Source organism: Poecilia reticulata, chromosome 11, assembly GCF_904066995.2.
Source record: "Poecilia reticulata chromosome 11, P_reticulata-male-v2, whole genome shotgun sequence".
In the NCBI taxonomy this organism is placed as follows: Eukaryota; Metazoa; Chordata; class Actinopteri; order Cyprinodontiformes; family Poeciliidae; genus Poecilia; species Poecilia reticulata.
The window spans coordinates 9,066,445-9,085,752 of NC_088840.1; the positions used below are offsets into that span (position 1 = coordinate 9,066,445).

General features: G+C 37.9%; 1 protein-coding gene across 21 annotated transcripts in view; it reads right to left on the reverse strand.

Moving 5' to 3' along the window:
- Positions 1 to 19,308, reverse strand: part of adgrb2 (adhesion G protein-coupled receptor B2) — a 280,363-nt gene that overhangs the window by 81,321 nt on the left and 179,734 nt on the right. For all 21 annotated transcript variants that reach the window (XM_008421604.3, XM_017307460.2, XM_017307459.2 and 18 more), the window contains one exon: positions 2,612 to 2,738. In XM_008421604.3, coding sequence (XP_008419826.1) covers positions 2,612 to 2,738 — 127 coding nt within the window. The remainder of the gene's footprint in view (positions 1 to 2,611; positions 2,739 to 19,308) is intronic.

Genomic DNA, 19,308 nt, shown 5'->3' on the forward strand with positions numbered 1-19,308 from the left:
CTCTCTTTTTGACACTCTTTTCCTATCCCTGAGACACACAGAATTACCCTCCAGTGCTTACAAAGCATTTGCCTTGCTGGCTCATTTTTTTTTATTTTTGTATTCTTTTTATTCTTTTTGAAACCTTAAAAAGAGAAAAATCTGCACACACTGAGAAAAAACCCTCATATGCCAATTTTTATCTGTCTGCACCATTTTTTTTTTGTTCTTTTTTTACTCAGTCGCTGTAGGATTTATAGAGGAAATGTCACCGCCACAAGTTAAATGAAGCATTTTTGAAACAAGAAAATACATCAGCTAGTACTGGCATCAATTCACACTGTGGTTCTAAAGCTTAAAGCTATGACTGTCTAAATCGAATGACTTATCTTTCCTACTGTTTGAAGGAAATGCTAGAGAAAGTGTCAGTGTTTTCAGTTTGCAGCATTCTATGGAGGCATACAGTTATACAGGCCTGCACCCGACGATTAAAATGAATCCTAAAATACATGGACAGTAAGTACAGGGAGGCAAAAGAACAAGAAATGTGGTCAAACCTTTGTGCAGCTAAAAAAACGTGCAGTAGCAGTCTGCAAACCTCGGAAGCCGAGAGATGAAGGAACCACTGATTCCTTTATAAAGTGTGTTGCAGTAATCCGGGCTGAGTAGCAACAAAGGCGTGGATTACAGCTCGGAAATGCTGCTGTGCAAGAATTGGCTTTATTTTCGCCAGTTCCCTTAAATGGAAAAAAAAAAAAACCTGGACTCGACAGCTGCTCCGATATGATTTTTTTTAACTTTAGACCAGCATCATCTTTGACATATGGGTTTGTTTTTGGGCTGACACATTGGGCCAGGGTACCAACATCCACACAGGGGGTCTCAGTAGAGCTTCCAAACACCATCAAATCACTCGTTTTTTCATTCTTTTTTTCATTGAACTCGAAGAAATGCACATTGATCCAAAGCTTTTCCATGATGCAGCCATGAAAACAGATCATTCCTATGGTTCACTGTGTCAAAAGCAGCTACAGGGCAAAAGGACAACTCAATCATTGGAGTCAGTTGCTAAAAATATATCATTTGAAACTTTCAAATGGGCTGATTCTGCACTTTCTAAAGATTTAATTCATCCAAGATCCAAAAATAATTAACTTGATCTATGCTAAACCCAAAGCTGTGAAGAAAGCTTGAGACTGACAAAATGTATTGATGACATAAATACATTGATCCTGTTTTATTTGCTTATCATACAAAACGATGTTAATATTATATATACGGCAAAAACTCACTGAAAACACTTTTATACTGCCTCCCACTCTTAAATTATATAAAATATACATAAAATGCTTACAGCAGAAATTTGACGTAAACAACACTTATTCAACAGTAAGGCTGTGTATTGCTGTTGGATTTTAAAGTAAGCCTGTTTTGTTGCTGTTATTTGTACAGTAGTGATATCACACAGTGTGCTGGTAGAACGTGACGCTTTTTGTAAAATTGAAATCCAAGAGCTAGTGGATAATTGTCATGGTTACAATTCAGAGGGTACTACAGCTGGTAACCAACAAAGACAAAGCTGGACACTTTAAAATATATTTAGTCTAAAAAAAAAAAAAGAAGAAAAAAAGATGGACCGCCATGATGTGGAAGCTAAAAGTCAGTCCATCACTTTTATTAAGGGGAATCAGTTTAAAAGTTTCGGCAAGCTACAAGGGACATTTCGGTTAAGCAGTTACCAGCAGTTAATTTAGAGTAAAACAGAGCAAGTAGATCATGTTATGCATGTTGGCTTACCTTCCCACGCTTAAATAAGAACAGAAGTGGTGTGAAATACATTCAAACAGCAGGTAAGAAGCAACAGATGACATCTAGGAAAACTAGGACGGGGCACCATGGGGGTAAAAGGTAGGAATTATAGGTAATTTTAAGATAAATGAGGCAACAGTATGCTGTGTGATACAGTTAAGGCGAGCTGTTGGAGTATTCAAATAACCATTTCCACAGCAAAAAGGGGGAAAAAAGGAGTATGCATGACCCCTAACAGCTTAAATAGCTTTCTTTAAGCATGTCAAGTACAATCTCCAGCCACTTAGAATATTAATAGAAACACAGGTGCAGGTGCTGCAGGCAAAAATCACATCGTGATACATGTAAATGTCTTGATGTCTTTTTGTTTGACGCCTCTCCTCTCTCTCGTCACAAGGGAATAACTCACCAAAGAGAAATCTGACCTTTATTAAGTTTGCACCCCCCAAAAAGAAAAAAAAAAAAGTAGTATAATGTGCCAGAATTGTAGCGTCAACACATGTGACAAGTATAGACATAATGGTGAAAATGGCACCACATGCAGGAGTGTGGAAAAAAATAAAACATAAAAAAAATCCAAAACAGACAGCACGGTTCAAACTGCGTCAGCTCTCTTGCCAGAAGACAGTGACGTTGCATCAAAACCTAAAAGTCATTTTCGCAGCACTCTGCCATATGCCTGTGAGAAAATCTGTCTTGTTGGAAAATCTGCCAAGTCAAAATCTCTAGCACCAAAAACTTGACATGACCCCTGGTAACGGTGGCCTTATTAGCCTCATTCAAAGTCCCGCAGAGTGCATCGGGCTATGGACCGGCGACTTACCGGGTCTTTAGCTTGCTGCGCTAACACGGCGTAGGTGGATATCCTGCTGCAGAGGCATTTGGTGTGGACAGTGTTTGATGCTAGCGTTTGGCAGCCTTCTGTGCCCCAGTTTTCTGTGCCAGTTTCCCTGGAGGTAAAAAGCAGGGAGGGGTTTGGGGCGGAGGGGGTGTTGGGGTTGGGTGGGATATCATATAGGAAAGAGACAGTGACAATGAGACAATCGTGAAACTGGAACATGACAGTGCGTGTGTTTCAGTTGTGAAAGTTTCAGTCGGCCGACACTCTTCATCACGTAGGTCCTCAAATTCATTAATTATACACAGCACCATTTAGTGATTGGCCCATTTACAACGACACTTCCATTTTCTGTTCGTATTGAATGCATAAGGAGTTCTTCTTTTTGCTCTTGGCTGCTTTTACACACCCTTTTACATCTTTGTTCATCCTTTTCTTCTTTTCATTTCATACCTTAAGGTCCACAATAAACTGAATGGATCTGAAATTGAATTGAGGCCTTGAGGAGAAATATGTTACATCAGCTACATGTTGACAAAAAAACTGTATGCACTGAGGTCAGATGGCACTAAACGGTCAATTGCTTTGACACACAGAGGCGAACACGCAGAAACTCCCTTAATAGAACTTTGTACATTTGATAGCTTTGCTTCTCTTCCTTTTATTTTCTCTACATCACCATTTTTACTTCGTTGTAAATGTTCCTCACAGCAGGCAAAATGTAGAGTTTGATCAATAAGGCCGTCACTGAACTAATTATCCTCAAAGTTCACATTTCACGCTGACCTTATATTGAACCCCGGATATTCTCTGTTTCTACCCGTCAGGGAGAGTCGGAAACAAATCTTGAGGCAAAGACAAGATTGGGTCAATGGGTCCTATGTTCTTGTGTTACGGTAACATTTCCTCACAGCTTATTTTTCTTCTCATTAGCCTTTTTTGCAAGCTGAAGTAGATCAGACCTGTGACAGATGTTTGACCACTAATCTAATCTGCTCAGGTTGCATGCAAAAAATCAATTTACAGTGCTTTGGGAAAATACTTTTACCTCTTGAACTTTTTCACTTAATGTCAAGCTACATCCACAGACTTTATTGTACTTCATTAGGATGTGATACAATACAATAAAGTTTAATAAGTAAAAAAAAAACAAAAAACTAAAGAAAACTGGAAAAGTTTAATATGTGTTAGCATTCAGCCTCATTTACTGTTATGCCCCGAACTAAAATCTAGAGATAGCACTGGCGTTCAGAAGATGACTAAATATTTTAGAAAATCCATCTCTGTGTGATTTAATCATGGTGCAAATACAGCTGTTCTTTGAAAGTTTTAGAAGTTGGTTATAAAACAATACTCCAAGCTTTCAAAATCGCACATGGTTTTACTCAATTCATCATTTGGAAAGGTAAGAAAAAAAAAGAATCTAAACTAAAGACCTACCCAGACCAGCAGACAAGCACTTTAACAAACAGGATAGGCTTAATAAGGTAATTAATAAGAAAAGTGGCTTAGAGGCCCATAGTGATACTGGTGGGGGTGAGGAAATCTACAGCTCAGATGAGAGAATCCATTCACAGGAAAACCTTTAGTTGTGCACTGTTTTAGTCTGGCCTTTATTGTGGAGTGACAAGAAAAAAGCCATACCAAACTCCTTTTAAGGTTTGCCACAAACTATGCAAATTTATGGAAGAAAGTGCATTGGTCAGATGAGGCTAGTATAAGTAATTTTGTGGCAACATATACATTGCTATGCGTCACCCTGAACATACAATCCCATGGTGAAACATGGCAGTATGACAACACTTTGGTTCTCCACGATTTTCAGAGCTGGTCAGAGTTGATTGATAAATAGATGGTGTTAAAAAACAATAAGATACAACAAGCTGTTTTCTGTCTGGAGTGGAGGTTAACGCATTTAAAAAGCCCTCCTCTTGAGGTTTTGAAAGGAAGAAGTTGTAGTACTGCAAATAAAATTAGCCAAAAAATTAAGATGTTTAATTTAATCAGTATGCATCATTTATGAAACTTCATGTGAACTACATGAAAGACGAAGCTCGGCAAATGCTAAAAGCACTTATTTCAAAAAGATTCCACTCGTGCGAACTTTGTCTTCCCAGGGAACAGTCCATCTCCAACCGGGGCGAAACACAAGGTTTACACAGGGGCCGTTTGTTTTTTTGTTTATTATCTTGCAAACAGACGACACAATCTGACCGTGTAAAAACTGGGTGTGATTACACCTAGCAAGCTATAGCTCATTAAAAACTAAAAAGAACTTACGCAACCGATGCTGCAATATCTTCTGATTTCAGCATGTGGGTGTTTCAAAAGGAAGCAGATATCATAGGGAGGTGAAACAGAGTACAAGTCATGCTAGTGGAATTCTTTGATTTAATTTGTTAAAAGAATTTTCTTCTTCTTTTTAATGTGCTCTGAGTTTAAGAAAACAACACTTTCCCTTGTTTTGCCTCTATCATATCACGAAAAGGAGGAAGCGCCAGTAAGAATGACACAAGCTAAAATGGTTCAGATCTGAAAGTAGGTAAACAGCTTTTCGTTCCCACTTTAATCAGCAAAATACAGTTTGTGTTTGCTCGCTTTGTTGACTCTCTATTTTGTTATTATTATTTTTTATAAAGCAAAGTAGCTGAAATCAAATCATTTTATGAACAGTATTGTGTATCCTGTTCTTTTAGTGTTTCAGAGGAGAATATAATCACCCCCTTCTGAGCTAGCAATAGTCACGAGTCCCCAAAGAATAAAATGGAGAGAAAATTGTTGTGTCACACCAGCCACACTTTTATTTAGCAAAACGGTTTTTTTTCTGGACATCTTTTAAACTTCAAGGGTCACAACTTTTAATAAAATATGAAGTTGCTGGCGCTCCTGCTGTACGGAATACTGCAGGTGCATCTCTGCCTCTCAATATATCAAATATCTATTTTAATTCAAAAACAAAGCTTAAAAATGAGTTTCATTATGCACTGTTTCTCTGAAAAACCTCAGACACACAGGGAAAAGACTGAAAGACGTTGAAAGTTAAAGGGAACAACTTTGCTCACTTTCCGAAAACTTGGCAGGATTTTGTTGCGTATGATACGCTCAAACTTTGGTGAAAAAGTTTCAGGGTCAGTTCAAGGAACTGTGACTGCAGATGGTGACCCAGTGTTATTCTTCTCACACTCGAGTATGAGTGAGAATCTATGTGACGCACCAGAACAAGTCCAGGCGCGCTGACTGCACATCAATAAGTAACACCACAGGAGATTCTCAAGGGGCCTCAGATTCAGAATGTTCTTATAATTTTCGAGAATTTTCTGTTTTCCCCGGTAAAGTGTATCAGTAAGTTTGATCTGGTGTGTCTTGTTGGGAAAGGGTTTACCTACAATTTAGGAGATATATGTTCATGTTTAAAATGTTCTGCTTAAAACTGAACCAACTACATAGAGCTATCTTGAACACTAGGGGGAAAAAAAAAAAAAATATATATATATATATATATATATATATATATATATATATATATATATATATATCAGGTATATAAATGAGGTCATCAAGTTGGTTGAACCATCTATTGGCAATGCTACAATCAAACTCATCCTATACTTCTTTCCAGGATTTAGCATTTTTAGAAATCATGTTTTTGACATTTGGTAATGAGCATCAAGTATTAAACATTTAAGGTAGTACTACTCGTACTTGATTAGAAGTTTTTGGTATCATGTCCATATAACGATGAGAGGCTTTGTTTTTTCTCTGGGTAAAATTAATTTGGAGAAGCCTATTAATAAAATCAGAAAATGCTTAACGTCTGCAAAACTTTTTCACATTAATTTAATTATTTTAGATTAGCAGACTGTAATAAATATGTTCAAAGTTAATCATTCTTGAACCATGACAGGCTGAAGATGTTATTTCACGTTACTTTGAAGTTTTTCATTTCTTGAAAGCAACAACGCAACATTTTTTTTTTCTCTGTCAACAACAGTAAAATAATTTTGATGATTCCGTTTCTCTCCCTCCCAGCTACGACAAAGAGTCGCACACACCCAGCTCGGCTGTGCGGGCTCCTTTGGAGAACCAGGTGACAAAGTGGGGAAGAAAAACGGTGTGACGCAAGTGAGCAAGCATCAGTCTGTAGTCGTCTCTGTTTCCCTTTTCCGTCCCGACACTTGATGCCTCACTGTTCAAACACAGGCATCTGCCAAACTTCAGATCAAAGCCCAAAAGAACGGATCACTGAGAGGTGAGGAAGGCAAGGCACAACAGAGGACAGTGGTGAACATTCACCTTTTTCTGGAGAAAATTTGTTACGCATTTGTTATATCTATTAAAACGCTCTGCACATTTTTTAGTGAAAAATTGTCATGATGATTCTTTTGGTGGCCCCTTTGGCCACTTGCTGCTCTATGCGCCGCGCATCGTGTGCGTGGGTGGAGCGCCGTTACTCCCAAAGGGATCCTGACATGACGGATTTCCCACAGACATAACGCACACACCGGTCCACGCGGTTGGCTCACAAATTACAATGTCGATAATGAGATCTGAGCACAGTGCACTTCAAAGACCCGAGGTTTGAAAACCCAGTCGCAGCAGCAGTGACAGTTTGACAGATTGCAACATGGTGTGTGGTGGTGTATGTGTCATTGTGTTTGTCAGAGAAAATGTACTAGAGATACAAACGGAGTGAAACGATTCATTTGTGAATCGTTTCACTCTTTCCCTGCCCGGCGTTTGGCCTGCTGTGCTTTCAGATCACTGTCTGGTGTTGGCAGGGAGTTTTCCAGCAGCCCCCTTCAGACGACAACACCTCACATGTGTAACAAATAAATCCCCTCTTTGTTTCATAAGATTCAAACTCGTCTTCTTAAGTCTAATCAGATTGGTCGTTCTGGTGCCCATCGGTAACATTACGGCTTGGAATTTAGCCAAGCGTCATGTCGTCCGCAAAACTGATTAATCTTTGTTCTTACGGAGACCTGCGCAACATCGGCTTTCGCTTTGACTCTGAGGATTACGACCTGGGCTTAGCTAATGGAGAAAGATTAAAATACACATTTGTTTCTTCCATTTGTGACAACTGAACTAAAACCCTGGAATTCTCCCCGTGCATGAATGAATTCCTGTGAGTAAATGGTGAAGTGGCCACATAGTCAGTAATTTGTCTCTCACCTATTGACTGAGGGAGTTAAATACAGACAATGATTAAAGCCTATAGGTATTAGACATATACTAAATGTGTATTTTACAAGCTCTTGAGCTCAAAAAGTGACAGTCACATAATATATTAATTCATCAAGCCTTTATATCTGGCAATTTGGCTGATGAAACAAGGTAATGATATATATATATATATTTTTTTGATGTGATAGCAGTTGCCAGGTCTTGCTGAAAAATAAAGAGGAGAGAATGAAGAGCAATAAAATGCCCTGCAATGACGACTGTGACGACTTCGGACTCGATGAGACACATGGGACCATCACCAGCAAATAACGTGACACCCCGAATGATCAGTGACCGTGGCAACCTCACACTGAAACTCAAACATCTTGGATTCTGTGCCAATGCAATTTTTGTCTGGACCTTGATTTTCAAAATGAAATGCTACATTTATTTCTACGTGAAGTGAAGACTCAGAACAACTGAGAAATATTTCAGACTATGTTCTCCTCAGCCCATTCGTGGCTTGCAAGTCACAATCCCCTCAAGGTTTGAGTTTGGCCAGTGTTTCTTGTGCATGTTTTTCAATCGCGCTGCTTTTTTTCCAATCAACTTCCTATTAATACAGTTGCTTGTGAGAGCTGGGACTTTTTTTTAGAAATGGCTTTTTGTGGCTTTAGGACTTTGTACAGAGTATAAATGGCAAGTATTTTTCTTCATTTACATTTGCAATTAACATTTTTATAATAAAAATAATGTTGCATATCCTGAAATATTTTTTCGAGAGACTCATTTTGAAGTTAATGATACACAATGTGTTAAAAAAAACGAGCCATATAAAATGTTCCTTTTAGAATTAAATTACAGGAATAAATTATCTTTCTGATAATATTCTTACTTACTTATTTTTAAGAGCGATCTGCAGTGTTTCAGTTTGTTAACTACCGAAGCTAAACAACAATAAACAACAAGAAACGAGGTATAACACATCTGAGAGTGACTAGTAAAAACACACAAATCTCAATTCTGAGTCAGCAGAAAAATATGCATATGGAAAAGATTCATTGTCTCCTAATTGTTTGCAGAATGTTGGGGTGGCTTTTCAAAAAACAAACAAACAGGAAATATACCTCCTAAGCAACAGCACAAAGTGACCTTTTGTCTGTTGAGAATGAATTGGCACGACGTTCATACTGAAAGGGCAGTGCCATGAAAGCCAATTCCCTCCTATCAAAGTAGAATGAAAAGTGAAAGCTAAACATGATTTGAATGTCTAAAATACTTAAAAGTTCTTAATGCAAGGAATTAAACTGAAAAGTCACCTCTGCATCTCTGCCACACATACAAACTTCAGCAGTGATGTCACTTCAGAGGTTTTATCAAAGGCAACCTTTCACAGTCATCTATAAAGCTGACTTAAGTTCATAGTTGGCATTTTTATCACATTTGAATGGGAAAATATTTGATCTTCTTTTAAACAGTGCCAAGACATGAAGGTGAGGATTTGAAAGAAATGGCAAATGGCTTTTTTTTTTGGTGACTTTCACCAGAATTGAGATATACTGGAACATATTTGTCCAATAACAAAGCAAGCACAGTTTCACATTGATCACATCTTTAAAGTTGAAAATCATCATCAGTTCCAGATTAAATGTCAGGGATTTGTCGCACCTGGAGCGCGTCTCATTTGTTATCTCCAACCAGGTACTGTCTTTAGTTTTAAAGTGTGTCAAATTGCCATTATGTAAATCTGGAAAGCTTTTCAATGTTGGCAGAGGAAAAACAAAAATAAGTTCCTCTCAAGTCTGGCAAAGGATGAAAAAAAACTATAAAAACTTTTATTGCATTCTTCAACTATAAGAAGCACTGGTTTCAGTTTCTGTAATTTTGTCTGGTACAGGTAAAAAAAAATTATAAATAATATTTTGTACTGTTGTACAGTACATCATCCAGAAAGTATCCACATCACTTCACTTTTTCCACATCTTGTCATGTTTTAACCTTACTCCAAATAGTATTAAATGGATCACTTTCCTCGTGATTCTAGACACAAACACTTCATTACAACAATTTGTAAATGAGTTTGAGTGTTTTGCAAATTTGTTAAAAATAGAAAACCGAGAAATTGCATTTACACAATTACACACAGCATTTGTTTAATACTTTGGTGATCCACCCTTGGCTTCATTTGCACCCACAAGTCTTTTTTGAACTTCTGACTTGAAATGGACCGTTGCCCAGTCTGAGGTCAAGAGTACTCTGGAGCATATTTTTTGTCAGAATGTCTCCTGTATTCATATTTCCCAATATCCTATTTCCTGCATCACAACAGATAGATACTGCCTCAATCAGCATCATCATCACCGTGGGGATGATGGAGTTTCTGCAAACAAGACGCCTGACGTCTTTGTCTCATCAGACCAGAGTCCCTTAGGAGGCTTTTGGTAAACTGATCAGCTGGTTGACGGTCAAAGCCTCAAATAAAAACATATTCACAGGTCAACAGAGTCAGTCTGGCTCATCTCAGTTTTAGTCAGATTGATGAAGGTTATACAAATTACTCCGAGTGTGTTTTGATACATTCACGTATTCATACTCCAAAGAGTTTGCAAGTAAGAAGGAAGGTTGAAATGACTGCTTGAGTATTCTGACTTCAAAATACAACTTGAAATATCACTTGAAAGTGCATTCACTATGTCTAATGTGCTAGGTTTTACAAAATAGGTCCAAGATATTATTTTTTATTTTTTAGCTTCTGGCCAGAAGTCCAAGCGCAAGAAAAAAAATAAATGAAAGAGAGGAAATGAAAAACAGCATGCCATTGCCTTAAAGAAAGCAGCTGAGGATGGCAGACAAATTTTATGCCTAGTTGGAAGTCAGAATGGAAATTAAAAGCAGTTTTTTAGAATTACAAAAAAATTATTTTAGTTCCACTCGCACTAAAGCCTTCAGATGTCAGCGCAACCAGGTTTAATATTCAATACACAATCCTATGAGTGACATGGAGAGCACTGCAATAGATTTTGTCTAAGTTGATGTTTTTATGGCATTCCTTTTATTTATTTATTTTTATCAAACGGAGTGATTCACAGTGGAAGCGCTAGCTTTGAAGAGTCCTGAACAGGACAAGAAGGAAGGATGGCATGAAGGTGAAAGATTTTAAGGTATTACGGAAGAAAATGGCCTCAATAAGAAAATAACCCAAGAAATTAGGCGTTGGAGCTTAATCAGAACACATTTTCTGTAAGTGGATTTTACTATTTTGAAAATAAATGTACTAATACTCCTTGACCTTACTCACGTTTTGTCATGTTACAATCACAAACTTCATAGTATTTTATTGGAATTTCATCCATTGCGAAGTGAAAAGAAGATGAAGGTTTTCAAACTTTTTTTTTTTTACAATTAAAATACGTAACGTACAAAACCCAACTGTGTTTGGCTCTCTGTTTGGGCATCCCTGTGTAAAATCAAGTTCCACCAATGAATAGGTCGGCTTTTATACAATTCAACCTTGACGGAAGACTTGCAAGAAGAAAGTTATAAGAAGGCATATTTGCAAATGTTCCGTGTTTTTATGAGAACAAAATTAAGCTTCTGGCCAACATGGGTATGTGTGGCTGAAAACGTACTCTGTACATGTCCGGTAATGCATTTCCCAGAGTAAAACATTATGATGGCAGCACCATGGTTTTTCTTAAATAACGGCAAGCTAAAAACAGGATACTTGTGGAAGAAAACTAAAGCATAACTGCTAGAATAACTGTCAGAATGGTTCAGTTAAAGTCAATGTCTAAATCCATTGATTAATCTGTGGTAGGACTTGCAAATTGATGTTTGGAGACACACCGACTAATCTGGCTGAGATTGAGCTATTTTGCAAAGAAAACTCACCGAAGTTTAAGCTGAGTAAAGTTGGCAGAGACACACACCAAATACTTACAGCTGTACTTGCAGTAAAACGTGGAGGCACTTACTAGAAATCCATACAAAAGATTTTAGACCTGTAAAAATAGATAAAAATGAAAAATATGTATCGTTTTCCTTCCACTTTTCAATTATGCACTACTTTGACTTGGTCTATCAATTAGAACGTCCCCAAAAACACTTTGCAGGCAGCGTACTGCTCAAGTTAAATCATTGACATTTGGGATTTACCCCTTAGACCTGCTACGGTAAGGTTTGGGTCATTCCACAGCATTTCCTTTTAGCATAAATAAGCCTTAAAATTGAGCTTAAGTGAGAGGTTACGCATTTTTAGGGTGGCTATCACTTATATTCCCTTACTTTTATTTTCTTCTTGATAACAAGCAGAGCCGGGGGATTGCATATAAAATTAAAGTAAAAGGCTGACCCAGTTCCTTTCAGCTGCTTGTGCTCACCATCACATCTCTCCCTATAATTAAACTGACAAAAGAATGTGTTCAAATTGATCCCCAATTTAGAAAAGGGTTTTAACTGGGTCTTTAAGTTAAGGTTCTCAAACAGATTAGCTCACAGTCACAGAACGGAAGAAATTAAAATTTATTTTGTGATTATCTGCATGCCGTTTAAAGAACAATTAGGAGGTCATTTTGTTTGCAAAGATTCTCTAAACGTGGCAAATGCAACATCATAAATGTTCAATCTGGATTAAGTGTTTACCATGTTTTTACTTGTAAGAAAGAAAAAAAATGAATCTATTTGTTCATTCCTTTTTTAAAATATGCAGGATTATACATGTGAACCAGCATATCGTGACTCCTTGAAAATTTTAACGATCAGCTGTAAGTGTCTGCCGGAACAGACAAATGGTTTTCTATAAAATATTTCTTTGAGCTCACAGAAGCCTTTTTGGGGAAGACATTTTATCTATGACTACCAAAGAGCTGAACTGCACATTCACCAGAGGCAATACATATTCAGCCCATTTTTACTCTCAATGTAGCAAGGAAGCATTGAAGCAAATCTTCATATGACACAAATCGTTTGTACTTACTCAACCTTTTGTGCCACCTATTACACAGGCACCAATGTCCATTTTCTTACTTGAGCATTTTATTCCCGTGTATGGATGTGTGTCCTAATGTATAAATGTATCTGACCCAGATATCTGCTGTGTAGGAACTAAGCTTCCCGGTCTTCCACTGTCCAGAACAGATCTCGCAACCGTAGGAACATGTTGCAAGATTATAGCGAGGATGATGCGATGTGGATGTGAAAAGATTGTACAGCTTACGAGTATATACATGTTATCTCCGCAGTGGGTACTCAAACGTTAAATATTTATCAACGGAAATCTCGTGTGATAGGGAAAATCATTTCCCCACCCCCGCCTCTTCACTGACTTCGGAAACTTGCTTACTGTAATTTCAAACCTGTTTTACAACACGGTCCACAAAAATCTCAAAAAGCAACACATCTTCACTATCACGGAGAACGAGAGCAGATAAGAACCAAGGTCGCCGACATCAGTCAGCCTGGAAAGGATTGCAAAGCCATTTCTACAGCTGGAATTTCAGTGAACTTCTATTAGGGCGGTTTTCCTTTATAAGAATGGCCTGTTAATATTACTCCCAAGAGTACACCATCAGTTTATCCAGGAGGGGACTAAATAAATACTTAGAAAGAGACTGGACAAAAATGACCTCTATGAGAGCGTTCCAAAGCCAAAATCCCTGTTAACCAAAAAAACACAAAGGCCCAGCTCACATTTGCTCAACAACATGTTCCTCAAGGCTTTTGGAAAAAAATATTCAGAGGACTAACAACAAACAGTAGGACCCATTTGCTGGTGTACATCCAGCTAGATCTGGAGTAAAATTAAAAGAGCATTTTAGAAATATATCACGCCAGCAGTAAAACTTGATAGTAGTAAGATGCCCTAGGGACGTTTTGCTGCTTCAGGAGGTTAGACGACTTCCCATAATTGATGGAACCATGAATTCTGCCTTCTACTAGAAATCACTGAAGATTTATTATCTGACTTCCAAGGTCTCACAAATGCCAGAAGACAATTGTCGCTGCCAAAGGTGGCACAAACGGTCACTAAGTAAAGGGGGTGAGCACTTTGTCGCATAGGGCCAGATAGATTGGGCAGTTTTGTTTCTTCAGCAGATAAGCAGATACTTTTTTTTGTTTATTCAGGTTATTTTTGTCTGATAAAAACTTATTTTTGCTGCTGTGGTGCACAGAAGTAAGAATTCTAATAGGTCTGAATTAGAGATAAACCTACTGTCCTTGTTTAATCCTCCTTGTCTTTCTTGTGGCTCATGTCACGTGAGATCTCCCACACAAAACCTTCCCTCACACACTCCTTTCTCCGTATTGTGTGCTCAGAATGCTTTGTCAGTGACCTCCACTGTCCCAATCTGCTGCTCTCTGGTATAGCCCTGGGCTAATTTATAAGCTTCTTTCCAGGGATTAACTTTCCTTCTGGTGTTCAAACAAGTGAGCTAACAGGAAATGCAGGAAATACCTGTCTTGGCTGCAGCCATTCATGGTCTGCTTTTGTAACAGTTCACAAGGACATTAAATGTAACTACAAAAATGATAACTCCAGTAATAAGGAATTACCGAGATGTAGAAAATGATCCGAAAGGCTTGCATTTTATATATATATATATATATATATATATATATATATATATATATATATATATATATTATTATTTTTTTTTTTTTTTAAGCTAGTAGGGTTTGTACGAATTCATATGAAAAAAGAATTCCAGAAAACTGTTTTCCAAGCATTTTGTAGAGGCTCTAACTGGGATACCCAAAGAATCAAGTTCCCTCTTCTTCCACCATCATCACAGCACTAAAAAAAAAAATATGAATCAATATGGCAAACACTCCCTTCAGCAGACCTTTGCATAAAATATCTCACATGTTCTTTTTTTACAGTGCAGAAGTCGAACCAATGATGTATAACAGACCTTAAGATTCAGAGAGGTTACTTACTTTTAAGCTCCTCAGATCCAGCAGGGAAGATGAAACTTATTCCACAAGCCTGGAGAGAAAGCTTGTCTTCTTCTCTTCTGGCTTTAAGTTTGAATTCTAATCAATACAGATTTCCTACACCTTCATCTTCAGCTAAAGCTGCAGCCTCAGGTCTAAGCTTGCCTTGGCAGCAGGTTACAGCATTCTACCTCCACTGGTCACATGTTGATACAATCAATAACATTTTGTTTGGTAAAAGACAAGACTGCTAATTTTGTGATACGACCAAATACGCTAAGCGTCTTCACATAATTTCCGTGGCCACGTAAAAAAGCAGAACTTTCCTTGTGTCGAAGCCACTAGCACACATCCATGTAGTCCTGTTCCAGAGAAGAACCAAAGCTCCACTTTTGTACATGGCTAATTTGAGTTATCTTCAACATTTGCAACCACCACGAGAAACCCAAACCAAAGTTCTCGACAAGCCTCCGTGCCCCAACGTCTGAGAGTTCCATTTACCACAGTGACGTTTTCCCTGCAAACTGTTGTGATAACCGTAATGAGCCGAGAGCCTGACCGTGTCTGCGATATCCAATGGAGGAAGAGCGCACATAAGCCCCACTGGCCGACTCCCTCTTGCCGTGCTGACTCGCTGTTTGACACAGTCTTGATCCCTTGTGTTCTGTCAGATGGAAAAGTGGAGCAAGCCGTATCATCCATCCACCCCCTCCTCCTGGCAGCTACTCTGTTTAGTGTGTTAGTCTGCGTGTGTGTGTTTAGTGTATGTAATGAGTGGAAAGAATACTTAATGTGCTAAGTCTATGATTCCTTTACTGCTCAAATTGGAAAATTTGCAGCCAGTTAAATACCGGCACATTTATCAACAAAGCAGATTTGAACCAAAACAAATTAACACCTAATGTAATAAACTGATGGTTGCAACTTTTACATATTTTGAAATTAAAAAAAGCCAAGCTTCATGTTTAGCGCACACAAACTATGTAATACACATGGTGGATAAAAATATCAAAGATGTCAAACATAAGGTTGAATCCCATCCAGACTGATGTTATAATTTTAGAGGGTCTTCTTACTTTGAAGTTGATTACATTAAATTCAGTCAGACTGAGTGACTCTCTACAAATGGTAATATATGCCTGATGCAGGAATAAGGAGATATTGGTGGAATATTTTTGGGTGAGAGTTAAAAGGCAGATTTTAGTCTTCTTTACAAACTTACCAGCTCACTGAGCTGATGAGTTAATCACTTATGCAAGAAATTTTAACACAAAGGGAACATTTATAAAGTGGCTCTAAAATGTATTGGCACTCCTGAAAATTAATCTCACACTATGTTGATGGCAATACTTAAGTGGCAGTGTTATACATTTTCCAGTGCAATTTTGTAGCACAGTAAAGTAACTATGTTATGTTGTGGAGATGACAACCTAACATAAAGATGCTTTGTTAAAATGAAAATTAACACAACATCCCTTTGGCAACAGGAAAAAAAATAGTCCACATGTGTGTCATTTATATTAACTTTACAAGAATTTGCTACAATTCGCTTACAGTATACTTTGAAAGCCATTTTGCTCCCTTGCTATCATGCTCAGTGTCATACTCTAGGTTATGGTCAAAGGCACCGGCTGCGCCTTTTAGTAAGGTGAACATCAAAATATTTTAAACAGATTTGTGCCAGTTATTTATTCATTCGTTTTGGGCAGTAGACTGAGGTGTTGATCCCCCAGAGAGAAAGTTGACAGTGGGCACAGTTCATACTTGCAATGCACACCGAGTCTTTCCAGCCGGCAGTATAGTGCAATTGAAAGGTCTTTGCAACATTATAACAAACAGAGACAAAAACAGCACAATGCTGAGACTCAGTCTTTTCAAAAGCAACTTTTATCCATACACACCGTTTATCTCTAAACAGTGCATGAACTTTTTAATGCCACTGCAAGGAAACTTAATGCAAGAGTTATGAAAGAAAAGGTTTAAAATGCATTTTTAGATGCCTATATATAAAGCTTTATAAAGGTCTAAAATCATCCTTAATGCGCCAAGTTTTAGATTTACAGCACAGTGAATTTATCTCTCTGTGTGTCCACGGTACTGGCTCCACCAAGATATTCTTCTCTGAGGTAGAGTCACGGTTAAATCAGGGAGATGCCGGAGGCAAGGTTAAGATCTGCAGCTAAGATCAGGGGGAGTATGTATCATCAGTTTCAGTGGAGTAGAGAGAAACCGGGTGAGGAAAGAAGAGTTTGAAGAAACTACCGAGTGTCGAGTAAAAGTCTAATTGTCAAATCAAAGATATGAATTACAAATGTTTACAATACACCACCAATGCTGGTCACTAGGTCGTATTCTCTCATACATTTCTGCTCCCATTCTCTCATTTGTCAAGAAATCTGATGAATTTCTTAAATTGGAATTGCAGCTAGAACTTTTATGAAAGGAGCACAACAATCTGCAAGAATGAAGTAAACAGGTTGGGAGTTGGTAGAAGGGATGGGCACATCCGGGAAAGGGGGGGGGAGGGGGGGGGGTTGTTAGGCTCAACGATTTGGGTGGCCAGATGGTGTCGACATATGGGCCTGTTAGGGGCAAAATAAATAAATAACGCATACACTTATGAATACTGAGAGCCAGCTGAGAAACAGAGACAATTGCCACATAGATAAGAATCATTTGTGCAGATTTAAGCCACACAGTCAAATAACAGAATAGACATGTGCGTCTCGATAAATCTCAATATCTTCGAAAAGTCAACCTTTTGCATTAATTCAATACCATAAGTGAAACTTCATTTTACACTGATTCAACATACCCAGAAGATTTTTGGTGCAACCATCTTAATCCTGTTGGTTTACAGACGTAGATATCTATTGATAGTTTATGTTGTTCTTTTTTTCTTTGCTGTGATTCATATAGCTTAGAGCTAATTAAAACGTAAAAAAAAAAAAAAATGTAAGAAAATTGAAATATGATTATAGAGTAAAAACCAAATCGGTACGTTTCGGCCATGACATGTGCACTGTGTCACCCTGACTGTGAGGAAAGCTACGCTATACAGCTTGCCGGAAATTGTTCCGGTGGGAATTCTTCTGAAGAAAATTAACCTTGATGGGAGAAAGCACTCAGGGGAGGTGAGAATAGAACAGGAAGGCAGAGACCAGGGATACTGTGGTAAAGTAAACCACATATTGATATTTTTGGCAGTGTAGGCAAGAGTCAAATTCTTCTGCAAACTAGTACATTTTCTAATTAAGCAGGCATTTTATGAAGGCCACTAAGAAAAAGTGTAGTCTTTATATTCTTTGCTCAGGTAAAAAAAATAAAAATAAATATAGTACTTGCTTTTCTAGTAATCCAACATAAGAAATCTGACATTCCTTGTTGTCATATTGCTCTGGATATATGTGGTGATTCTTGAGTCGCTCACGACTTCTGCTGCAATTCACAGTCTGTGAATCTCCCACAAATTCCTGAATGAACTTTGCTTTTCCGTCCTCTCAAGTAGCGATGTGCTGTTCACGAATGTACTGACTCTAAAACCTGACTTTTTGAGGGGGGAATAAGAAGAGCAAAATCCCAGTGGGGGGAGAGGAGAGCTGAATCTCAGCTGCTGGCGCTCATCTAGTTCAGAATCCGTGTAGGCAATGGTAGTGCTTTATATTTATAGCCACACCATGCAAAGACAAACTAAAACCACACCATTATGTGAAAAGAGGAAAAGGGTTCTTGTAAGGCAGCAAGTGTAGTTCTTCTGCACAGGGAAGGTGCAGAGGAACAGAGGCAGGAACAGGCTTTCAAACTGAAAGCCTTCAATAAAATATTAAGAAATGGTCGCTGTGCTGTGGTTTAGTAATGAGACTAAAGAAAAATAAAAACCTATGAAACGCTGAAAAAAAACCCCACACACAAACAATGGATAATTGCCCAGTTTTCGATTTGAAAGCCTGTAGTGATACTAAACAAAGAGCCATTTTAGAGCCTAAGAGCACTGAGCCGAACACGCTGACTTTTTGACAAGAGCTGGACCATCACGACTCCCAATTCTGTGTTTTACCTTTTTGAATATGCATCTTTTTCCTTCACTTAACTTTCTTTTAATACGCCTGGCTTCAGCACTCTGCGAACAGCAACTTTTTATGCAATTGTCTTCTTTAATGTAACCTCCTAGTGGAGAGTGTCAGTGACTGTCTACTGGACAACTGTCAAGTCAGCAGTTTTCGTCTTGAACGTATAGCATGGTAAAAAAAAAAAAAATACTTTAGTATAAAAAATTCATTTTTATTGGCAATGAGTAATATTGTAATTTTCTGAGGAACTCAATTTTAGGTTTTCATTAGGGTCAAGCCATAATCATCAAAATTAATAGAACACTTAACATATATCACTTCATGTGTAATGAATCTATACGAGATTCCCCTTTTGAATTAAATTACTGAAATAAATGAACTTTTCAATGATATTCTAATTTACCGAACTGTGAACAATCTCCAAGCAAAAGTCATAAAATGGTAAAGGTTTTCCTTTTTCTTTGAGCAGTTTTTTTTTTGTTTTTTTGTGCAGTGGTTTGGTTGAGATGCTGC